This window comes from Kogia breviceps, chromosome 2, assembly GCF_026419965.1.
Source record: "Kogia breviceps isolate mKogBre1 chromosome 2, mKogBre1 haplotype 1, whole genome shotgun sequence".
Lineage (NCBI taxonomy): Eukaryota > Metazoa > Chordata > Mammalia > Artiodactyla > Physeteridae > Kogia > Kogia breviceps.
The window spans coordinates 172,426,398-172,453,103 of record NC_081311.1 but is presented as its reverse complement, the minus strand read 5'-3'; the positions used below and the strand labels follow the sequence as shown (position 1 = coordinate 172,453,103).

The window sequence follows — 26,706 nt, the reverse complement described above, 5'->3', positions numbered from 1 at the left end:
AAAGCTATGTACACTAGGTACCAAATATATTTTCAATTGAAGTACTGAATCCTCAACTAGCCCTTAATAGAAACACCTCTAGTTTACCTCATTACCTCACAATTTGTTAGAGAGCCGAGTCCTCATTCTATCAGAATATGGTATACCAGAATACGAACTTCTCAAAGCATATGTTCTAACAGGTCTAGAAGGCTTTCTTCGTTGTCTTCTAGGGCGTTTTTTATTACCATTCTTTTTACTTCCTGCAATGGCAGAAGAGCCCCGCACAGGTTGCTTGGGAGAAGAGCTTGCTATAGCTCTTGACTGCTCTTCAGCTCCAGCTGATGGAAACGAGGCATTTGAAAGAATTTTAGCTGGTCTCTTTGCCTGCTTTAACCTACTGACATCAGATTTTTTCTTCATAAGACGCATCCTAACAAAAGTGCTCCTGGACCGATATTTGTGACGCAAAAAAACAGAGTATTTTGGAATATACTTTTTAATTATATCACTTAGTTTGGTCTGAATCCAAATCGACCGTTTTTCTGAAGCAATTCTGGTTTTTTGTTGGGGAATAACTGGTCTACAACCTTCTTTGGGAAAACCTGGCTTATTATTAGTTGTCACCTTCCGTCTCTGAATTTTCCTTTTACTTTCCAAAAACCTATTTCTAATTGATTTCAGAGAAATTTTGGCAACATCATGATTTAAAAGAGTTGACTGGAAATTACTTTCTTTTGAAACTTCACTAGAATTCAAAATCTTGGATTTTTCCAGAAACACAGATTCACTGGCCTCCTGATGTGACATTAATTCATGTCCTACTGACACTGTCATAAAAGGTGCTGAAGCAGAGCTTTGTACATAAGTATCATCATCTCCTGCATTAGAATTTAGGTGGCTAAAATGAATTTCCACACAGTTATTCCTGTCAGGCCCTGGTACTTCTACGTTCAAAGAAGGATCAGTTACAAGCTGCTTATTCAGTGGGTCATAACAATTAAAGGAACTCTGGTTAAATTTGTACTGTATGCTAAGATCCCAATTATTTCTACTACTGTGCCTCCTTTTAGAGAAGTTGTTGGATTCACCTTTCTTCAGCTTAATATTTGAAGAAAGAACATAAATTAAGGCATTTGGTTGCAAAGGCTTCAAAACTGTAATACATGATTCAGGAAATTCAACTTTTCCAATTTTTACTTTCTTTCTTGTTTTTCTGTCATTCTGTAAAAGTAAACGTTTCCTTACTGGAGAGTCTTTCTCTTGTCCAGTTCTTCTTTTTGTCCCTGGGTGACTTGCGAGATTGGTTTGAGTTCCATGGCTGACTTTTATAGCCTGGCATGGAGAAGCCACTTGGCATGTTTGTTCAAAATGCTTCTTTGCTGAAGGATAATGGCTAGGTTTATCTAAGGCCACTGAAAAGTCATCAATATCTGAAATACCACCTGCATTATCATCACAATCCGAAAGAACTTGAATTGATGTAGTGTCCTGATTGAGGTCAGTCCAGGTAATCTTTTTTCCTTCATTCGATTTTTTTTTTTTAATTTTCCTGGTCTCACAGTCATCATCAAAGTAACAGTGGAAATGACCTTTCTTAAATTCCTTCACTAGAGCATTAATTTTCACATCACCTCCTCTCATTATCTGAGACCATGTTTTCCCCACAAATGAAGGAGGAACATGAGGCAAGCCTTCAAGAACAGGTTCATCAGGATCATCTTCTATGACTTCCTTTGCTTTTTCCAGGTTCCGTATAGAATCAACCATGGGAACAGAGCCTGAATGGGAATTATGGTTTGTTTCTTTCAGGTCAAAAGACATCTTCTCAAATAGGTCTATTTTATTAACAGCTTCTTGAGGCTGGTCATTGTCAGACTGAAAAGAGGGATCACATTGAAAATTCATCCCAGAACCACAAGGTTCACAGCTCATACTTTCTAGATCGGTATGTTTTAACTTCAAAAGGTTTTCTTTATCAGTCATTTGATGAATCACCAACTCAGGAGACTCATTACAATAAATTGCAGAAACACTAGATTCACAGTTATCTTTTAGGCCAATATTTTCTACATCTTTCCAAAGGTTGACTCCTTTGTTAGCCTTCTGGCGTTGCTGAGTCACTGGCTGAGAAGTTGCCTCCTGTTCAAAATTTATTTTAGGATGATTAGATTGACAGCTCTTATCTTCATGGTCAACATATTTGGCTTTTTTTTTCCCAGGCTCTTGTGACTGGGAAGTCATGGACTGATGAGAGGCATCAATTTGAATATTTAGTTCAGAAATATAAGGCTCACAGCTTGTCTCTTCCAGAATAATATAGTCTTGCTTCTGGTTTACTACTTTAAAGGTCTTTTTGGAATGGTTTGTCACTGATTCAGGAGAGGCTTCACAAACATATCCTAGTTCAGAATCACAAGAGTCACAGTTCTCATCCTCTGGAACAAAACTTTCTGCATTTATACAGCTGATTTCATTGACAGTCATCTGAGGTGAGTCAATCACTGGCTGAAAAGGGACATCAGAATCTGAAACCATTTCACAATCATTATCACTTGTCATCAGGTCCACAAATAGCATCTTCTGAAGATTTGTTTCTTTGTCTGACACTTGAAGTTCGTTTATCACTATTTGAAGAGGAACATCAGAATCACACATTATTTCAGAATCACTAGGTTCACTGACTCTTTCTTCCATGCCAAGATGCTTTTCCATCTGAAGGTTTACTTCTTTGCAAACCACTTGAGGTTGGTCAACTGCTAAGTGAAGATGAACACCAGAATCACATTTTATTTCAGAAACACTAAGTTCACAGTTCTCATGAAGGTCATGATCCTTCTCTTGCAAGTTTATTTCTTTGACAGCCACAGGAGAATGCCCAGCTATGAAGTCAACATCAGAATCATAACTTACTTCAAAATCACCTAGTTTATATCTCTTATCTTCCAGGTAAACATGGTCTTCCTCCCAAATACCTATTTCTTCAACAGCTTTCTGAAGCTGTCCAGTCACTAACTGAAGGGGATCATCAGAAACAAAACTTATTTCAGGACCACAAGGATCACTGCTCTTATCTTCCAAACTGGCTTGTTGCTCTTCCAATATGTGTGGTTGCTCAACCACTGATTGGAGATGGGCATTTGAAACATAAATGACTTCAGAATCATTGGGTTCATAGCTCTTAGTACCCAGACAAACATGTCCCTCCCTCAGAAGATTTATTTCTGTAATATCCTCTTGAATTTCATTAGCCACAGACTGAAGAGGTTCATCAGAAACAAAATTTATTTTTGAATCACTAGGTTTGACAACCTTATCTTCCAAGTCAACATCCTCTTCCCAAAGGTTGATCTCCTTAACAGCTTTAGTTTGGCCAGCCACTGGCTGAAAAAGGACATCAGAATCATACACAATTTCAAAACACTTAGATTCATCTCTCTTATCTTCCATGTCAACTTCATCCTTCCAAAGGCTTACTTCTTTAACAGTTTCTCTAAGCTGGTTGGCCACTGACTGAAGGGGTTCAGCAGAATCAAAACTTATTTCAGAACCACAAGATTGATTGTGCTTATCCTCTAGCTCAGTATGCTCCTGCTCCAAAATAGTTATCTGAGGATGATCAACTATTGACTGAACCAAGAGATCAGAATTCAAACTCATTTCAGAACCACTATATTGGCTGTTCATATCTTCCAAGTACACATGACCTTCATTCTTGAGGTTTATTTGTTTAATAGCTACTTCAGGTTGATCAGACACAGACAGAAGAGAAACATCAGAATTATGTATTAATTTAGAAGCATTAGGTTCATCAACCTTATTCTTCTGGCCCATATCCTCTTCTTTCCACAGGTTCGTTTTTTCAACCACTTCCTGAAATTGTTCAGTCAATGGCTGAAGAGGGTCATCAGAATGAAAAGCTATTTTACCATCACTAGATTCATTGTTTGTATCTTCCAGTTCCACATGTTTTTCCTTCAAAAGGGCTAGTCGAGGTTGGTCAATGACTGAATGAAGAGGGGTATCAGTACCCAAATTTTTTTCAAAACCTCTAGGTCCAGTACTTTCATCTTCTGGGTCAACATTGTCCTCCTTTAAAATGCTTATTTGAGGTTTTTCATTCATTGACTGAAGAGGGACATCAGAGTCCAAAATTATTTCAGAACCACTATATTTATTACTCCTGTTCTCTAGAACAACATGTTCTTCTTTCTGAACATCTATTTCTCTAACAGCTATTTGAGGTTCAGTCATTGAATAATCAGAATCTAAATTTATTTCAGAACCACTAAATTTAGCACTTTTACCTTTTAACTTAGCATGCTTTTCTTTTTGAAGCCATAGTTCTTTAACAACTACTTCAGGTTTGTGAATCACTGACTGAAGAGGGATATCGGAATCCAAACTTGTTTCAAAAGCACTTAACTCATTACGCTTATCTGCTAAATTTACATGTTCTTCTTTTTGGTTTATTTCTTTAATAGCTATGTCAGGATGATCAGTCACTAAATGAAAAGAAATATCAGACTTCATACTGCTTTCAGAAACAACAGGTACATTACCCTTACTTTCTAAGTATATAATCTCCTCTTTCAGAAGGTTTCTTTCTTTAATGGCATCTTCAGAACATCCAGTCATTGAACGAAAAACATCATAATCAAAACTTAATTCAGAACCACAAGGTTCATTTTCCTTATTTTCTAAGGGTGCCCACTCTTCTTTTTGAGGATTTAGCTTTTTAACAGCTTCTTCTGGATGGTTAACCACTGAGTGAAAAGGGATATAAGAATCCAAACTTATTTCAGAACTGGTGGGTTCATCATCCTTCCCTCCTAAGTGTATATACTCTTCTTTCTGAATGAATGTTTCTTTAGCAGCTACTTCAGGTTGATAAATCCCTGAATGAAGAGGTATATCAGAATCAAAAGTTATTTCAGAAACACAAGATTCATTACTCTTATTTCCCAGATCAATAGACTCTTCCTCATAAATGGCTATTTGAGATTGGTCAGCTACTGAGTGAAGAGGAATATCAGAATCAAAAGTTATTTTGGAGCTAATTGACTCAAAGCTCTCATCTTCCAGGTTAATGTGCTTCTTTCTTATTTCTTCAACATCCAGCTCAGTATACTCAGTAACTGACATAAGAGGAGGATCGGAATCAAAACTCAACTCAGAACTGGAGCACCCATAGCTCTTAACTTCCATATCAACATTTAACGCTTTCAGATTTATTTCACCACAAGCCCCTTGAGGTTGATCATTAGCTGATCGATAAAGAGAAGCATGAGAATCAAAACTTAGATCAGAAATGCTAGATTTAACACTCTTATTCTCCGGGTCAAGAGCTACTTCCTGAGCGTTTACTTCTTTAACTGCCACTTGGGATTGGTCAGGCACTAACTTAGCATCTGTTTTCATCAGATGAAAATTCATCTCAGGACCATGAGACCCACAGTTCATATCCACAACGTCATTCTTCTCTTTCAGAAGATAGATTTCTTCAACAGCCCTCTGAGGTTCATCAGTCATGGTCTGAAGAGAGACATCACAATCAAGATGTGCTTTAGCACTACTAGGCTTACAATTCTTATCTTTCAGATAGACAAGCCTATCCTCCAGGTTTCTTTCTTTGACAGCCAGTTGAGGGTGGTCAACTACTGACTGAAGAGAAACATCACAATCGAAACTTGTTTCAGAACAACTCGATCCATAGTTCTTATCAACCAAGCTAATGTGAACCTTCTTCCAAAGTTTTGTTTCTGTGACAGCCACTGGGAATTGGCCAACCACTGACTGAAGTGAGAAAACAGAATCAGCACTTATTTCAGAGCTACTAGATCCATAGTTCATATCAACCAAGCCAACGTGTCCCCCCTTGGGAAGGTTTACTTCTTTTTCAGGCTGTTGGGGGTAGTTATCAGTTGACTGAAGTGAGGCATCACAATCAAAATTCATCTCAGAATCACTAGATTCATAGCTTTCATCAACCAGCCTAATATGCATTGCCTTCTGAACACTTACATCTTTAACAATTACTTGAGTTTGGTTGGAAGTCAACTGAAGGGAGCCATCACAATCAGAGCTTATTTCAGAAACACAAGATTTATTGTTCTTATACTGCAAATCAGCATGTACTTCCTTTAAGAGGTTTATTTCTTTGGCAGTCACTTTAGATTGGTCCGTCAGTGAATAAAAAGAGGAACTGCCATCAAAACTCATTTCAGAACCTCTTGATTCACAGTTCTTATCTTCTTGGTCAATTTGCTCCTCCTTCCAAAGGTCTGGCACAGCCTCTTCATGGTGATCAGATGCTGACTGAAGATAGCCACCAGCAAACTTCATTTCAGAACTCACTGAGATCTTCTGTTCCAAAGAGGCTGACTTGTTAAAGACCAAATGCTTTCCTTCTTGGGTATGATCCATATTAGGAAAGAATTTCTCAGGGTGCTTTGGAATGCCATCTTCAAAGATTCCTTTATTAGAAGGCATGTCAGTTTTATTCAGGTTGACTGCTGGGTTTACTGTAAATCTGGAAAGAGATTCCAATTTTAAGGAGCCTTCAGCACCCACAAATTCATGGACTTTAGAGCCAGTTGACAAAGTTTTACCCTGAGATTTTACACCTTCCTGTATAACCAATTTATCTGAATCTATACTTAAAGATTTGTTGTTTGATTCTTTAGGTTTCTGATAAGTTACTGAAGAAGTTTCTGGATGGGGTGGTAGCATAGGGTTTCTAGAGCCCCTGTCTAGCTGTTTAAAGTATTTGTCAACTTTGTTTGGGTCACACTTGTTAACTGAATCCAAATGGGATGCTAGTGGTAACCCAGTAGTAGCATTAGTTGTAACTGGTCTTTCATGAGAACTTTCAGGTAAACAACTAACAGGAGCATTAGAAACCACTGATGAATATATTACGTTTTGTCTATTATTTGTAGCATGACCAATACCAACTGGATTAAATTCTTTCATACGGCTCCCAATTTTATTAATGAACTCCAAGGGCTGCTGCTGTCCTTTCTCCAGTTTTTGAATAACTGATGGTCGAATTGAAACACTCTGTATATATTCCTGAGATTTACTAGGTCTAGAATACAGCTCTTCAATAGGTTCAAAAGCCTTGGAAGACATCTCTTCTCTGACTCCAGTAGCATCCTCAGTCATTACTTCAGGAACAAAATCGTCATTCGGAACCACTCCAGAAGGTGACACAGTAGTCATATGAAGTCTCTCATTTTGCACTGATCTAAAAAGCAAGGGGAAAAAAATCCATAAAAATACTCTAACATTTGTTTAAGATTTTTATTAAATGCATAATAAATGTTATTTTCTTCCTACCCTGGGCAAGATTCCTAGAAACAGAGTCTCAAAATAAAATTAATTTTGTAACATTTGGCTAAGAAAGGAAAGCAGAATCATAAAATCAAACAAGTTGGAAATCCCCCAAAATTTTCATCTGTATTTATGTGTGTTTAAAATTAACAACTTGGGCTTCCCTGGTGGCGCAGTGGTTGAGAATCCGCCTGCCGATGCAGGGGACACGGGTTCGTGCCCTGGTCTGGGAAGATCCCACATTCCGCGGAGCAGCTAGTCCCGTGAGCCATGGCCGCTGAGCCTGCGCGTCCGGAGCCTGTGCTCCGCAACGGGAGAGGCCACAACAGTGAGAGGCCCGCGTATCACAAAAAATAAATAAATAAATAAATAAATAAAATTAACAACTTAATCACAATCCATATTTCTACTCATTTTAAACTAATTTTACAACAAAAAAGCCCTCCAAAAATGTGACCATTAAAGGTTAAAAACCACTCTTTTATGTAACTCTTATGCTAAAAGGAAAAAATTTTAAACTATCTACAAACAAATTAAATAACTATATATTAAATCTATGAGATGTGATAAAAATGAAAACTTCACACTTTTAAATTTCCCATTAAAATAAGAATTAAACAGAAATTAACTAAATGAGCACCTAATTCAAAAAGACAGAAAAATAACCAAATCCCCCTACCTCAGGAAACTTGAAGATATAAATTAAGAAACAGAAAGACCAATAAATAGGAAACAAAAATAAAGCAAAACCTGATTTTCAAGAAGTTTAAAATAATAGAAAAACCAACAATGTCTAGACAAGTGGGGGAAGAGAGATGAAAATTTTTAAAGATGAACTGTATAATTTAGAAAGCTTATAAACATAATTTAATAATGTGGTATTGACATGGGATTAAAAACATTCAAGGAAAGAAAATGGTATTCAAAATCCAATATATAGATATAGAAGTAGATGTAAATACACACACACAAATACAGGAATTTTATGTTACAGGTGATGTTTTATATCAGTGGAGATAATTAGTATATATTTATTTAAAAAACAAGTACTGCTACATACCACTTATAAAAATAAATTCCAAGAAGATTAAAAATATTTAAAAGTAGAGAAAAATGAAGAAGAATTAAGAAAAAGACATGAAAGAAGCCATAAACAAAAATTCTCCTTAGATTGTGTCAAAATGTTTCTTTCTATATGGTAAAAAATAACATATAGTTGATAAACACATGATAACACAGTTGATAAACACATGACAGATTCTGATATTTAAAATACAAATAACAGTTAAAATACAAAGAACTATTATTCATAAATATTGCATACAAACCCAAAATATACAAACAATTCAATGGAAAAATAAGCCAAGTATATGAAAAAACAATCCATAGGATAAATATATTTCTAATAACTATATAGCAAGAGAAATTCTACTTTACTCATAAATAAATAAAGGTTAATTAAGAGACGCTTTTTGGCCTATTATTTTAGGGAGAAAGAAAGAGGTTGATGATCGCAATGTTGGCAAGAGTGACAGGAAATGAGCACTGTCATATACTACTGGTGTATATACATATATATACAATTTATGCAATAAATCATATATAAATTGGTATAGTCTTCCAGGAAATGTCTATCAAGAATTAAAATTTTTTTCTCTAAATGTTTGGTAGAATTCACCTGTGAAGCTGTCTGGTCCTGGACTTTTGTCTGTTGAGAGTTTTTAAATGACTGATTCAATTTCATTACTGGTAATTGGTCTGTTCATATTTTCTATTTCTTCCTGGTTTAGCCTTGGGAGGTTGTATTGATACATTTCTAGAATTTGACCATTTCTTCTAGGTTGTCCATTTTATAGGCATATAGCTGTTCACAGTAGTCTCTTATGATCCTTTGTATTTCTGTAGTGTTAGTTGTAACTTCTCCTTTTTCATTTCTGATTTTATTGATTTGGGCCCTTTCCCTTTTTTTCTTGATGAGTCTGGCTAAAGGCTTATCAATTTCATTTATCTTTTCAAAGAACCAGTTTTAGTTTCATTGATCTTTTCTTTTTTTTCTAAGTCTCTATTTAGTTTTTTTAATTATATCATTTTCTTAATTTTTTTTGGGGGGGCTGCATTGGGTCTTCATTGCTGCACACGGGCTTTCACTAGTTACGGCAAGTGGAGGTTACTCTTCGCTGCAGTGCACGGGCTTCTCATTGCGGTGGCTTCTCTTGTTGCAGAGCACAGGCTCTAGGTGCACGGGCTTCAGTAGTTGCAGCACGCGGGCTCAGTAGTTGTGGCACACAGGCCCTAGAGCATGCGGGCTTCAGTAATTGCAGTGCGTGGGCTCAGTAGATGCAGCACGCAGGCTCTATGGCACAGGGCTTCAATAGTTGTGGTGTGTGCACTCAGTAGTTGTGGCACACGGGCTTAGTTGCTCTACGGCACGTGGGATCTTCCCGGACCAGGGATCAAACCCATGTCCCCTGTACTGGCAGGCAGATTATTAACCACTGCGCCACCAGGGAAGTCCCTATTTCATTTATTTCTGCTCTGATCTGTATAATTTCTTTCCTTCTACTAATTTTGGGTTTTGCTTCTTCTTATTTTTCTAGTTCCTTTAGGTGTAAGGTTAGGATGGAAAATTTCTGAATTAATCTATGAGGCCACCATCACCCTGATACCAAAACCAGACAAAGATACTACAAAAAAAGAAAATTACAGACCAATATCACTGATGAATATAGATGCAAAAATCCTCAACAAAATACCAGCAAACAGAATCCAGCAACACATTAAAACGATCATACACCATGGACAAGTGGGATTTATCCCAGGGATGCAAGGATTCTTCAATATACTCAAATAAATCAATGTTATACACCATATTAACAAATTGAAGAATAAAAACCATATGATCATCTCAATAGATGCAGAAAAAGCTTTTGACAAAAGTCAACATCCATTTATGATAAAATCTCTCCAGAAAGTGGGCATAAAGGGAACATACCTCAACTTAATAAAGGCTATATGTGACAAACCAAAGCTAACAACATGCTTAACAGGGAAAAGTTGAAAGCATTTCCTCCAAGATCAGGAACAAGACAGGGATGCCCACTGTCACCATTTTTATTCAACATAGTTTTAGAAGTCTTGGCCACAGCAACAAGAGAAGAAAAAGAAATAAAAGAAATCCAAAATGGAAAGGAAGAAGTCAAACTGTCACTGTTTGCAGATGACATGATACTATTCATAGAAAATACTAAAGATGCCACCAAAAAAAAACTACAAAAGCTCATCAAAGAATTTGATAAAGTTTCAGGATACAAACTTAATATACAGAAATCTGTTGCATTTCTATACACTAACAATGAACTATCAGAAAGAGAAATTAAGGAAACAATCCCATTTACTATCACATCAAAAAGAATGAAATACCGAGGAATACACCTACCTAAGAAGGCAAAAGACCTGTACTCAGAGAACTATAAGACACTGATGAAAGAAACTGAAGATGGCACAAACAGATGGAAAGATACAGTGTTCCTGGAGGAATCAATATTGTTAAAATGACCATACTACCCAAGACAATCTACAGATTCACTGCAATCCCTATCTAAATACCAATGGCATTCTTCATAGAACCAAAACAAATAATTTTAAAAGTTGTAGGGAAACGGGGCTTCCCTGGTGGCGCAGTGGTTGAGAATCCGCCTGCCAATGCAGGAGACACGGGTTCGTGCCCTGGTCCGGGAAGATCCCACATGCCGCGGAGCAACTAAGCCTGTGAGCCATGGCCGCTAGGCCTGCACGTCCGGAGCCTGTGCTCCGCAATGGGAGAGGCCACAACAGTGAGAGGCCTGCATACTGAAAAAAAAAAAAAAAAAAAAAAAAGTTGTAGGGAAACGGAAAAGACCCTGAATAGCCAAAATAATCTTGAGAAAGAAGAACAGAGCTAGAGGAATCACACTCCCTGACTTCAGACTATACTGCCAAGCTACAGTAATCAAAGCAGGATGATACTGGCACAAAAACAGACACATAGATCAATGGAACAGTTCAGAGGGATCAGAAATAAACCCACACAGACTTCCCTTGTGGTCCAGTGGTTAAGAACCTGCCTTCCAATGAAAGGGACGTGGGTTTGATCCCTGGTTGGGGAACTAAGATCCCACGTGCCATGGGGCAACTAAGCCTACACACCACAACTACTGAGCCCGTGTGCTCTGGAGCCCACGTGCCACAACAAGAGAGAAGCCCATGCACTACAACGAAAGATCCCACGTGCTGAAACTACAACCCGTCACAGCCAAATAAATAAATAAATAAAAAGAAATAAACCCACGCATTAATGGTCAATTAATCTATGACAAAGGAGGAAAGAATATAATATGGAGAAAAGATAGTCTCTTCAGTAAGTGGTGCTGGGAAAACTGAACAGCTACAGGTAAAAGAATGAACTTAGAACACTCTCTAAAACCATATACAAAGATAAACTCAAAATGGATTAAAAACCTAAATGTAAGACCAGATAATATAAAACTCCTAGAGGAAAACATAGGTAGAACACTCTTTGACATAAACCTCAGCAATATTTTTTTGGATCCATCTCCTAGAGCAATAGAAGCAAAAGCAAAAATTAACAAATGGGACCTAATTAAACTTAAAAGCTTTTGAACAAGAAAGGAGACCATCAACAAAACGAAAAGGCATCAGGCATACCCAAATTTAGGAATATCCTACAAAATAACTGGCCAGTACTCTTTTAAAAAGTGTCAAGGTCTTGAAAGCAAAAGACAGACTGAGGAACTACTCGAGATTAAGGGAAAGTAAGGAAATGTGACAACTCAATGCACTGTGTGGTCCTGGACAGAATCTTGGTCCAAAAAAAGGACATTAGTAACACTACTGACAAAATCTGAATCAGGTCTGTAAATAGTATGGTATCAATGTAATTTCATGGATTTGATCACTGTACTGTGGTTATTTTAGATTTAACATCTGGGGAAGCTAGGTAAAAGTTACACAAGAATTCCTTGTACCAGTTTTGCAGCTAAATTTTTGTAAGCCTGAAATTATTCCAAAATGAAAAATTAAAAAATAAAAAATATTTTTTAATGTCCATAAACTTTAGCCCAAAAGTTCAAATTCTAGGAATCTACTCCACAGAAAAAGTTGCATGTACAAATATGTTTGTTAAAGGATTGTTTATATACACTATAAACTGGTAATTTATACTGATCCCAAGATAAGCTAATTCCATCTTTCCACCAGCTAAGAAACCACATAATTTTTTTAACATCTTTATTGGAGTATAATTGCTTTACAATGTTGTGTTAGTTTCTGCTGTATAATGAAGTGAATCAGCTATATGTATACATATATCCCCATATCCCTTCCCTCTTGGGTCTCCCTCCCACTCTCCTTATCCCACCCCTCTAGGTGGTCACAAAGCACTGAGCTGATCTCCCTGTGCCATGTGGCTGCTTCCCACTAGCTATCTAGTTTACAGTTGGTAGTGTATATATGTCTATGCCACTCTCTCACTTCGTCCCAGCTTACCCTTCCCCCTCCCCATGTCCTCAAGTTCATTCTCTACGAAAACCACATATTTTTTTCCTGACTTTTCCCCATTAAAACTTTTTCGCCATTTACTAAGTTCTAGGTTGGTGACTTGCAAAGCGTTCAAGAAGTTTATCCTTTTTTCTGCTGCTAGTACTGAACTCAACTAATTCTGCACAGATGTGCTAATGATCTATTTTGGCTTATCTTATATAGCTGTAGCTGCAAACTCACCGCAGTACATAATGTGATTTTCTACCAAAGTTCTTCTTTAACATAGACATTAACTTTTTAAAATGTTATCAAAGTATTTATTTTTATTAAAACCAATATAAATTAATACAAGAGTAAGCTATCAAGATACTGACAAATTATAAAAAGAACCAATTCTATTTGACAAAATAGCAAATAGTTCCATTAATGTGGAATTAACTTAGTTTTTACCTTAACCACCCTTACTTGGCTACTGTCACCAACGTTTTGGTTACTAATCTTGTAAAAGTTGTTTGCTCCCACCTTTTTACCCTGTTTAGTTCTGTGACATCCTTACAAAACACCTTAATGATATATAATTATTTATTGGCCTAAGACTTTCCTTTAGAAAAAGCATAGTGTAGTCCATAACTTTTAGAGTGAAATTTCTTACCTAAGCTAGGAAAAATTTTTAAATAATTGCAAAGGTAAGTTACTAGATAAAATTTCACGTTACATTCCTTGATTCAAAGGTTCACTTTAGGAAGTATTAGAACAATTAACACAAATATTTACTGTAACATATAACTAACTTTGTGCTAATATTATTCCACTCAGTTACTTTACCTGCTTTCTTGATAATGATATGGGTGGTGCCTCAGTACATCCTGCAAGAAACGTTCCATCAAACTAGTTGTACCCATCCATTGTCTACTCTGTGTGGTCAAGTATCTGTGCTGATCACTGGATATATGCTATAAAGTAAAAAGAAAATGAATATTTTAAAATGGGTAATACTCATTAGTAGTGAGAGTGTCACAATATAAATTCATTATACACCTAGTAGAAGTATAAATTAATATACCCTTTCTATAAAGCAATTCTAAAATATGCATCTGAAAACCATAAGGGGAGCCCAAATCAATGCAGAATATTAGAGGATGTGGAGCTCACTTCTCCTCATAAACATATCAAAAATACACCTACATGTGGAACAATTCTCACTGAAAACTAACTGGAAATGGGTAAAAGGACTCCTGTACAACCAAGGCTGGAAGAAAGATACACACATAGGATGGGTAGGAAGGGAAGAAAAGCAAGCGATTAGGTTGGACCTGTGCCCATGGGAGGGGACTCAGAGGAAGAGGAAGATCAGTCACACTATCAGGAGGGTAAACAACCCATACACTTAAAACCATTCTGTTTTCCACTTTCTGTACAGTATTCAATAAATAACATGAGCTACTCAATTATTATAAAATAGGCTTTGCATAAATGATTTTGCCCAATTGTAGGCTGATGAAGTGTTCTGAGTACTTTTAGGGTAGGCTAGGTAAGCTATGATATTCAATAGGTTAGGTGTGTTAAATACATTTTCAACCTAAGATATTTTCAAATTACAATCAGGATGTAATCCCATCATAAGTTGAGGAAGATCTGTATCATCTTCCTCTCTGTGGCTTGCCTCTTCACTTTCTTTCATGTATGTGTGTGTACGTGTGTGTGTGTGTTCACTCATAAATAAAGTCTTATTGGTGCCCCCCCCACACACACACACACACAAAGTAAAGCCGGCATCTTTCCCAGGGTACCTTTTCATTTTCTTAATCATTTTCTATTGTTTATTAACTTCATAGCAGTCCAATTTACAAATTTTTTTCTTTGTCAGTACTTTTGGTGACCAGTTTAAGAAATCTCTCCTCACCTCGAAGTCATGAAGATTTTCTCATATCTGTTTCTAGAAACTTTATTGTTTTACCTACAATACTCACATCTACAATCTATGTGGAATTGATTTTTGTATCCAGGATGAATTAGCAATAAAATTGCACTTTTTTTTTTGCCCTATGGATAAACAATTGATCCAGTATCATTTATTGAAGAAAGCCTAGTCCTCACTGCTCTTTAGTGCCATCTTTGTCACAAATCAAATATCCACATATACATCTGTTTCTGGACTTTCTGGTTTATTTCCATGGTGTTTCTAACTTTGCACCATTGTCTTAATGATTATGACATAATAATAAGTTTTTATATCGGGGACAGTAAGCCCTCTGACTTTGTTCTTCTTTAAGATTACCCTGATTCTTCTTGGTCTTTTGCATGTCCATATATATTTTTAGAATTGGTTTACTTTTTATTTAAAAAAAAAACTGCTGGAAATTTTTAATAGAATTTCATTGACTCAATATATGGGTTTGGGAAGAACTGACATGTTCAGAACATTGATTTTTCCAATCCATGAACATGGTATATCATACCAATTATTTAATTTTTAAATTTTTCTTAAATTTCTCTCAATGTTTATAGTTTTCTGTATAAAAATCTTATACGTATTTTTTATATGTATTTCTTAAAAGTTGATGATTTTTGAGGCTGTTGTAAATATCTTCTTCAAATCTCATCTTCTATGTGGTGTTTATATATAGAAAGACAATTTTTTAATTCTTTTTTTCTAACTATTTTTTATTGAAGTATAGTTAACTTACAATGTTATGTCAGTTTTATGTGTACAGCAAAGTGATTGTTATACATATATATATTTACTCGAAAAAGACAATTTATTTTTATGTTGGCCCAAACATTTTTAAAAATCACTTATCAATTCTAATAGTTCATCTAAATATCCTTAGGATTTTCTTTGTGCACAATCACACTGTATACAAACAGTAACAGTTTTATTTCTTCTTCTCTAATCTTTATCATTTTCTTTTTCTTTCTTTATTTCCCTGACTAGGACCTCTGATAAAACATTGAATATAGTTTAATTCAAGCATCAAGTCTATTTTCACTTAATTTATTACTGATATATTTGTAGTTAATTCTTGTTTTTATTTAAAAATCTGTTTTATTATTCTATTCTTGCCTACACAGTGTCCCTATTTCTCTTTCTTATTTTCTTGTGGACAACTTATTATTCTAATTTTATATAGACTTTTCCCTAGTCTATTAGTGGTAACAGATTATAACATGCAACCCTGACTGATCAAAAGTACTTGTTACTTTTACTCTCTCTCTCTCTCTTTTTTTAATTTGGCCATGCCGCACGGCATGTGGGATCTTGGATCTTTGTTCTACTGACCAGGGATCAAACCCGCACTCCCTGCCTTGGAAGCACTGGAAGGGCCGAGTCTTAACCACTGGACCACCAGGCAAGTCCCCACTCTCTTCTTGAACAATGCAAGGTCCTTAGGTATTAGCTCAATTTACTCCCCTTCCAATCTATATGCCACTGTTGTTAATCTCACAAGATATTATTCATTTACATTGCCCACCTATTTACCTTTCCATTGCTCTTCATTCCTTCCTGTATCTCTGAGCTTCCAACTGGAATCATTTTCCCTCTACCTGAAAAACTCTTTTTAGTATTTCCTTTAGTAAGTGTCTGCTGGTGATAAATTCCCTTAATTTTTGTTTCTTGAAAATATTTTATTTCACCTTATTTACTGAGTATAGAATTCTAAGTTGGCAGTTGTTTTCTTTCCTTTGGCTTCCAGTATTTCTGTTGAATATTCTGTTCAATATTCAGCTAGATCTGGGCCCCATATGTCTTCACTGCCTTAGTAGTTCACCAAAGCTCTGAATCATATATATACATATATATATGTGTGTGTGTATAATTTTTTCAAGCTTTTATAGTTAGTACAAATTACCTCAGCTATCATCAACAGAATCTTTTTAAATGTCAATTTAGTACAGGAGTATCCAAATGTCTAAAAATTATCATTCTAAACCTTAAGCAAAAAAATTATACTGAATGCTTATTGACTAGAACTTGTAGTTAAATCATAAACATGTTTTATCACTATCAAAAGTTCAACAAATAATCTTCCATTCAAGTGATGATATAATTTCTCAATCATGAGAAATAGTAAGAGAACTTGAGATTTATTATCTGCCTCCTCATGTTTATAACCAGCATTAAAAATTATTTCTTTTTTAAAAAGGCAGAGATGTAGAAATCACAATAATAAAAACTCTTCCTAGTATGAATTTAAGTGTTTACTATTAGATCATTAAACAAAACAAATGCTACTAAATAGCAGAATTCTTATATATTATAAACTTGTCTTAGATATCATCAAAGATCAAACAGTTTAGCATTAGCAGAAGCTTCATTATATGATTGATTCACCTATGAGACAATTCCACAGCTGAAGAAAAACCTGAGAATCTTCTAAGTTAACAATCCTGGTCAGAAAGCTGCAGCTACTCTTACCATGAATACTTATTTCAAAATCTCCATACTTGATGTTTCACAAACTCTTCCAACAAAAAGAAGAGAAAGGAACACTACTCAACTCATTCTATGAAGCCAGTACTACCCTGATACCAAAACCAAACACATCACAAGGAAAAAAAGCTACAGATGAGGACTTCCCTGGCAGCACAGTGGTTAAGAATACACCTGCCAATGCAGGTGGCACGGGTTCAATCCCTGGTCCAGGAAGATCCCACATGCTGCAGAGGAACTAAGCCCTCACGCCATAGCTACTGAGCCCGTGTGCCACAACTACTGAGCCCGCATGTCACAACTACTGAAGCCCAAGCACCTAGAGCCCGTGCTCTGCAACAAGAGAAGCCACCACAATAAGAAGCCCGCGCACCATAATGAAGAGTAGCTCCCGCTCGCCGCAACTAGAGAAAGCCCACGCGCAGCAATGAAGACCCAAAACAGCCAAAAAAAAAAAAGCTACAGACAATATATATGCAAAAATCTGCAACAAAATACTAGCAAGCCAAATACAGCAACATATAAAAAGAATTATACACCATGACCAAGTGGAATTTATCCCAGGAATGAAAAATTGGTTTAACATCCAAAACTCAATCAGTGTAAATGCTATAGACTGAACTGCGTCCACCCCTCCCACCTCCGCCAAATTCTTATGTTGAAGTTCTAACCACTAATGTGGTTGTATTTTTAAAAGACAGGGCTTTTAGGATATGATTAAATCATACCACACAAAAATATTAACTCAAAGTGAATCAAAGACTTAAAAGTAAGAGCTAAACTATAAAACTCTTAGAGGAAAACACAGGCATCAATCTTCATGAACTTGGATTAGGCAATTTTTATGACACCAAAAACACAAGTAACAAAAGAAGATAAGACAAATTCAACTATAGCAAAATTTTAAACTTTTGTGCATCAAAGCATAAAATTCAAAGTCCTTACCTTGTCTTACAATGACTTACAAAATCTAATGCTCTGAATTCTTCACCTGTCACTTAACATCCACCCCCCACCTGACCTCCACTGCAGCCACATTGGCCTCCTGGCTTTTAGTTAGCATGCTAACCACTCTTCTGCCTCAGGGTCTCTATCCTTGCTCTCCTGTCCCTCTACCCAGAAATTCTTCCCCCAGATATAAGCAAGTCTGGCCGCCCGCATTTCATTCAAATCTCAAGTCAAATGTCACTTCCTTAACCTTACCTGGCCACTCTACCTAAAATCGCACACTCTTCCCTATTTTATTTTCCTCATAACACTTATCACAATCTGACATACCATGTACTAAATTTACATGACTACTTTCTTTCTTTCTTACTGCACTAAAGTATAAGCTTCATGAATAAAGGAAACTGATCTTGTTCATGGCCATATCCCTAGAAACTTAAACAGCATCTGCCCATTAGTAGATTCTCAATATGGTCTGTTCAATGAAGGAATAAATGAATTTAATCAAACGTAAAAGAAGGGAAGGTTATGACTAGGTCCTTTGTGGTATAACCATAGTAATAGGATCTTCTCACCTGTTCCAGGTTATTATAGTGCACACAGCAATAGCTGCAATATCCTTGTCTGTTCTGCATATTGAATAACCAAAGTCAGATGGCTATTGTCCTTGAATACTCAAACTGGAAAAAAACAAAAATGGCAAAAGCACAGTAATTCCTTACTACCATGAGGAAAATAGCTATGATAATATCAGAGACCAGAAATTCATTCTTGGGTCCTACCTACTCATAGTTCTAATAATTGTGAAAACAGACAAGGCTACCATGAGCTACTGAACCAATCAATGAGCCTGGAATAAAATGAGACCTCTGAATCTTCTTTTCTTTTTTAATTGAGGAATAGTTGAGGCACAATGTAAGTTTCAGGTGTACAACATAGTACAATTCACAATTTTTAAAGGGTATATTCCATTTATAGTTATTATAAAATATTGGCCATATTCCCTGTGTTGTACCATATATCCATGTAGCTTATCTATTTTATACATAGTAGTTTGTACCTCTTAATTCCCTACCCTTATCTTGCCCCTCTTCTCTTCCCTCTCCCCCCTGGTAACCACTAGTTTGTTCTCTTTATCTATGAGTCTGTTTCTCTTTTGTTATATTCACTAGTTTATTATTTAGATTCCACATATACGTGGATACATATGATATCACACAGTATTTGTCTTTCTCTGAGACCTATGCATCTTCTAAAAGAGTAGTGTGTTGCCAGTATTTGAAGCCTAGACGACTACATTTTTTATTGATTTTCTAAGTTGTTCAGAGTTATCAGAAAGTGATTCAGTATTGAATACAGTAATCAATTTATAAAGACAAATTACTATTTCTAAGTTGTTACTATAGTGTATTTACTATACTTTAACAAAGCTTATTAATTTTCCCATTATGTTTCTACACAAAATCCCAGATTATGTGAACTCGCAGTGTCATATATAACATCTTATTCTCTAGCATGAGAGTAAAGATACTACATTTATTTTCTGCTTAATCCACAGAGGCAGATTTTAAAGTAATTTATCCAAAAAAGTTGCTAAAAAACAAAATAGCAACTAATATAGCCTCTGAAACAAAAGACATTTCTCTTCTGACAATTACATAAACCAAACGAATATGAAGAATTTTTTCCAACTAGTGCAATAAGATTTCTCTACAAATAAAGAATAGTTTCCAAGTTTCTACCCTCCTCCCCCAAACTATAACCCTTAATCTTTACATACTGTGTTACATGCTGGTTTCCAAACCAAGCTGAATATAAAAATCATACCCCAAAATTCTGATTTAGTAAATCTGAGAATAGAGCCTAGAATTCAGAATTTTTTAAATTTCCCGAGTAATTATGATGCACACACAATTTATTTACTTACAACAAAATATAACAAATTTAAGTAATAAATTAAATACAATGAGTTTTTTTGCTGTTTTGTGAAAGTGAAAATAGGATTTTAAGAGATAATTTCATCAAGGTTTTAATTCTAATTATTTTAAAAACACTTATCTGTCAAAAAAAAATAAAGAGAATGATCCTATAATGTTATGAGTGTTTCTGATAAGATTATCCTGCAACAGAAAGTTTATTCATTAAAATCAACGTTCAAAAATTGAAACCACAGCCTTGAAACCAATAAGAATAGAAAAGCTTCATGAAATCAAAATGCTATCATAACATTCACTTACCCATTACTTTTTATTATGGGAAACTTTGATAGTTTCTGACTTCTCACTTATAGGGAAAATAAATCAATTAAACCAGCTTCTGAAATAAAGAATATATAAGAAATTATTTACTTAAAATTTGGTCTTTTTTCCATTAATTTACGTCACTTATTAACCTGAAGCAACAAAATGAAAGAAGGTTTAAGTTGTATTCATAGATGTGGCAATTTTCAGGCTGAGAGAAATCTAGAGTTTAAACCTGAACTCTGAAAATCATTAAATAAACTTTTTAGCGCTTTATTTAAAATATAATTAAAACATTCATTGAATAAAAGGCAAAATAAAAGTATGAGTCTAACATCACACACACACACACACAAAATTTAAATACTTTAAATATTTTTTGATCTTTAACACTTATGGAATTTAACTCCCATGGCATTATTACCTGCCATTTCATCATCTCTAGTGCCATGCCACAATGAAACAGAGCTACAATAAACCAAAAGCACCAGTTGGCATTGGAAAAATTCACATGCTAAAACCCCAGAAACTTATGGAATCAAAATCCCCTGGTGGGAAGCCAGGCACATGCATATTACACATATTTAAAATGTTCCAAGGTGATTCTGATATAGGTTGAACCAATAATACGTCATTTTTCATGTACTAACAAAATTCTTAACGGGATCATTTCTTTGGGGCCCGGGATTACATTACTTTACATGACCAAATGAGTCTTTTTATACAAACTCTGAATTCTATTGGTACCTGGTATTTTTATAAAGTAACAAATCATTTACCTTGAGAAGAAAAGGTCAGATATTTCATCAGCTATATTTAGTCCTGGCAAACATCTATAAATTAAAATAAAACTGTTTAACAAAAAATGATAAGCCCTATGAGTGTCTACCATTAACCAAATTAAATACCCTCGTCACAATTTAAGTTTGAAGACTGACACGATTATGTTTCCAGTAATAGGAGAAAAACTACTAACTTTTGAACACAAAGCACTTTACATACTATGACACACTGAATCCCACATGACCTCTTAAGATGTTCTGGAACTGAGTAACTCTGATGGTGCATATAACCCACCGTCAAATACTTCAGATCTCTGGGTTCTGGGAACAGTAGCTGTAAGAACGCAAGGCACAGCTGTGCCTCTGGTAGGGTTAAGAACAAAGAGGCCATCAAACCCAAAATGAGCTTCATGAGAAACTTTTCAAAGAAATATTTATGTGAAACTTAAGTTTGGGTCCTGAACTAACTACACAACTCTTAGCTTTAGTGTTAGTTTTAATAAAAAATACTGTCAATTCCTTTATCACCTATCTATATCAATTGACAATTAAGCCAAATTATCCATTTTTTATTCCTCCACATTGTTGTGGGCAAAGTGTTAACCCCCCTACCCAGGATCACTGGTTAACAAGAAATTCCAGCACTTGGACTCAACACTTGACACCACTGTATGATCAAGGAATAAACATTTAGCACCTACCCTGTGCAGGGTTCTAAGCTAGGAGCGTCAAGGGATAGAGAGAAATATAAGACAAGCTTTCTTGCTCTCAAGAAGTTTAGATGGAATTGGGAAATAAATGCAAAAATATCAGGTGGTATCTGAGAAATGCCTAGGCACAAATAATAAGTGCAAATAGGTTTAGCTGCAAAATTCAGTTTTAGCTGGAGGAACCAGGGGTGTCACAGTGGATATGGTTTTTTTTAACTGGACATTGGAAACTGGGTAGAATTTGTTTACACAACTGTCAGGAGAAGCTATTCCAAGTAACAAAGAAGCAAAGTATAAAAGCAAGAAAGCACAAGATACTTTTGGAGATAGTGAGTTGACAAATTCATCTGGAGCTAAGTTTTCATTTAAGAATTTAAGGGGCACCAAAGCAAGAAAAGTAGACTGAGTTTTGACATGATAGCATTTTAAAGCAGACTAAAGATTTAGACCATATCTTCAGGCAGTGGATAAATTTTTTGGAAAGCAATGTACTCAAGGAGTGCTTTAAGAAAATTCTGGAACAACAGTTCTTTCCTATTCAAAGATGCTTTTCACAGGATAAAGAATATAACTGTTAAACTATTCAGCACTATTTCCTAGAATATTGGAGAATTAGTTAATACCCAAAACATCCAAGTTCAAAGAGTCAGTATCCCTTAGAGCAAAGACTTAGTCTCATTTATACTTATAAATTAGGAAAACACACATTAATTTTTTCTTTAAGAAATGACTTTTATTAATTTTATTATGATATTTATTAATTTATTAATTTTTATTATGAAAGTAAAACAAAATTATAGTACAATTATAAAAATTAAGAAATAAAGAGCATAAAACCAGCCGTAATTCCACTACCCACCGTTTACATTTGCCATATATTCTTCTTTGTTCTAAACATGTTTTTACAAAAATGGAATGGTACTACCCATTCTATTCTATAGTCTCCTCTCTCATTTAACCATATATGATGAGCACCTCTATATGAGATTATATATAATTCCAAACAGAATGTTTAAAGATTGCATACTATTTCATTTGATCAGTGTAAGATAAAAGCCCTCTTATCTGATAAGACCCAGTAGTTGGTGAGTTAACTTTTTAAAAATTGGTCAATACGATGATTTTTAAAATACATACACACATAACCTTAATATTTTATCTAACTTAAAACATACAAATGAATACATGTTTGATTTAAGGTCAAGATAGACTTTTTTGTTTCATTGAGGGCTTTTTGTGGATAGGACAGCTAGAGTTCCAAGTCTCATTTTTTTCATATTTTCATAAACACATCATGATTTACCTTCAAGGAGTTTCTGAAACCAAGTCCCCCTAAGACCAAGTTCCCCTGACGAGTTTATGATTAACCTCTCTATCCAAAACTTTATTCCCTTTCTGGTCCCACCCCTGCTCCCTTTAGGATTCAGAAGTATCAAAGAAAAGGGGGGATTGAGACCAAGCAGGACCCCGTGGGGCCCTCCCAGGTACAAAAGCCCCTCCATGTCCCCCATTTCTTGTTTGTAGAAAAAGGCTTTAGTCTCCTAGGCCTTCCCTGGTTCCAAACAGCAGACTCAAACAGTTACGAATTAGGGAAGTGAGGGAATGCAGAAACAAAGGAAAAGCAGTTAGGCAAGAAAAGTAATGATAGCTTAAACAATATTTCAGCGGTAAAACAGAGTCCTAGTTTCTCCTTAAGGGGTATACATAACAATCTGAAGCATACCTTTGAGTTTTTCTGCAGAAACTAAGACACCCCCCCACCCAGTGGAGGATGGTGACTACATGCTAACAAGAAGGCAGACCCCAGACTGGTTGGAACCAGAAGGTTAATGATTAAGAATCCCAAAAAATCACCCTGTTACCTCACCACCAACCAATCAGAAGAAAGTCCACGAGCTGCAACCCTCGCCCCAAATGTTGGCCTTAAAAAACCCTTCCCTGAAAGCCATCGGGGAGTTCGGGTCTTTTGAACACGAGCTGCCTGTTTTCCTTGCTTGGCACCCTGCAAATAAACGCTGTACTTTCCTTCACCACAACCCGGTGTCAGTAGATTGGCTTTGCTGTGCAGCGGGCGAGCAGACCCAAGTTCGGTTCGGTAACATTTCCATTTTGGTTCCTCTAAAACAGAATAAGAACTTAAAGACATTTTCAAAACTGAGAGAAGTATTACAATTAATGTTTAAGATTTCCCCCAACCTTTTACAGTTGTGATACCCAGTTAAGTGCTTTTGCAACAGCCTTTTTTTGAGGCCAAAGCATTTGATTTATTTTTCATAAAAATAAAGTGCTATAAAAAATGACAATGCTTACACTCTTATTTCATTGGTTTATGTAACATTTAAAACTGCAAAACCAATCTGGGGCAGTGAAGAGAGATCTTTGAAATTCCTGAGATAACTTCAGCAGAACTGTCTCAAAATAGAAATAAAGTGCTTTTTTTTTAGGACTATTTCTTGCATACCTGAGATCTGTACCTACAGCATAGATAAATAAACACATTTTTGAAGTGCCTTGAATTATAAGTGTGTGAGTTTCTCAAGCTGACAGTGGTATTAAATAAGAGCTAACAAAACCCAGAATCCCTGTGGGAAATATTTTTCAATTGCTTGACAACAGAGACATCAGCTCAATAATAAATAAGTAAAGACAATAGAAGGGCATTTGGTCTACCGAATAAGATAATCTAAATTACTTTTCTAGCAATAGAAAAACAATTGGGGAGCAGTCACAAAACAATGGCTAAATGATATAAAAAGACCATCTTAATTCAGTGTCCCTTTCCTTATAACATTATTAACTAATTTTCAATTTCCCACTCTTTTGGATTATCCACCTTCTATGGGTTTACCTCTGGCAACAAGAATTATCCTGGATACCTCCATTCAGTCTTAATAGCTAACTTGTAGTGAGTACTTAATCTGTGCAGGCACTAAATCAACAGTTTCACAGGCATTATCTCATCTGAATATCAAACAGCCTTATAAGGTTGATGTTCCGGTAACTCCCACTTTACAAATCAGGAAACTGAAGTTCAGAGAGAAACACTATCTTGTTCCAGGTCACACACAAATAACCAGTGTAGCTAGGATTTGACCCTAGGTCTATCTGAGCAGTTTATGCTCTTAACCTCTGAACTTCTTTAAAAGGCTTTCTCTCTGTATTTTCAGGAATGCTAATTGATTGTTTTAACATTAGGTGAAAACAAATAATTAAGATCTAATTCGCTACAATAAACACTGTCACATATTCCAAAGAAAAAAGTAGAGCTATTGTTAAACTTAATTGCATCATCGCTCCCATTCTTTTTTTTTCCCTCCCTTTCTGAGATGAGTGCTGACAGTACCTTGGGTTAGTGACTTTCAAATTTGATTAGCATGGCACACGGGAAGCAGTACATTTTATATCACAACCCAGCATATGTAGACACACAATGCACACACCACACACACATGCACACTTTAAAAGTTTCACAAAACAATATTTTCATCACAGGTAATGCATTCTGGTATTTTCTATGTTATCTTATTTCGGCTTATGAAACTAGTCGTTATGATCCACTACATTAATTTCACAATTCACTAATCGTTTGAAAACTGCAATTTAAAAAAAAACATTGCCTCAAATTATTAAGCAGAGCAAACAATACTTCATAGAAAATGATTGTTACCCTGAATTCAGCTTATTTCTATCCAACATCTTGGCCACTGCAGTGATATTTTATTAAATCTTTTATGAGTTTCTTTGCTAATGTTGGCCACTGGTCAAGGTTCAGGGAGAAGAAAATTCTTGCTTTACAGGTTTTGGGTCCAAATCAGTGCAAGTTGAGAAGGCAGTGGAAAGATGTTTATAAATTGATAGAAAAAGTCCTTCATGTATTAAACAGTAGATCACATTAACACCCCATTTATGTAACACGAATATCTGTTTATGTATCCCAAATTGCTAATAGTGACTCTCTCTTGAGGATGAGATTGCTATAGCTTTTTCAGCGATTTCCCCCCCCCCGATAATACATAATTGCTGTAAAAAACAAAAACAAAGGTAAACAAAATTCAATTTGGAGGGGTAAAAAACGTTTTAGTTCCGTGAGAGTCGGTATCTCTTCCACGCGCTGCCAGATTCATCGCGCCGGAAAATGTTAGGAACTGGAAAGGGCCTTAGGAGCACGTGATAACAACGGCGTAATCTGACCAGATTTACACAACTGTTGCACGACAATAGTAAAATGATTGTTAACACAAAAATCTAACGTTTCCAAAATAAATTCTGATCGCCAGAGGCCGGTAAAGGCTAGATTTGGGGGACAGCTGGACACAACGCAGGGCACTGGGGGAAAGGGATTTGTGGACAGGTGGCTCCGGATCTCGGCCCCATAGGTGCCCCTGCACTTCCCGCGGGTACAAAGCCCTAAATCCGACCTCCGCAGGCCGCCTCCTCCCCAGCCCCAGCCCAAGGCCTAGTCCGCAAGCCCCTCCGACCTGGGGCCCCCGACAGGGGAGAACGGCAGCCTGCGCGCCACCTCCACCCACGCCCCAGCCACCTCGATCCCGGCCCGGAGACGCCAGCCCCGCTCACGCAGGAGGGGCAGAAAGGGACTCAGGGTGAGGGGAAGCCAAGGACCTGCGAGGCGGCCGCTGGAGCCGGGCGAACGGTCTACGCGTCCGTCTGGAGGAAGAAGTCACCCCGCGAACTAGGCGAGCAGGCCCCACCCCCGGCCGCGCGCTCGGAGCCCGCGGTCGTCT

At 36.3% G+C, this 26,706-nt stretch overlaps 1 protein-coding gene across 1 annotated transcript; it reads right to left on the bottom strand.

Moving 5' to 3' along the window:
* ZDBF2 (zinc finger DBF-type containing 2) lies at nucleotides 1-26,706 on the bottom strand. Its single transcript, XM_059054024.2, has 6 exons — nucleotides 26,585-26,706; nucleotides 21,252-21,305; nucleotides 20,470-20,548; nucleotides 18,808-18,912; nucleotides 13,678-13,805; nucleotides 1-7,228 (listed from the first exon to the last, which is right to left on the bottom strand). The coding sequence occupies exons 4-6, from the start codon at nucleotides 18,865-18,867 to the stop codon at nucleotides 97-99; spliced, it is 7,320 nt and encodes a 2,439-aa protein (XP_058910007.1). The 5' UTR covers nucleotides 18,868-18,912; nucleotides 20,470-20,548; nucleotides 21,252-21,305; nucleotides 26,585-26,706; the 3' UTR covers nucleotides 1-96.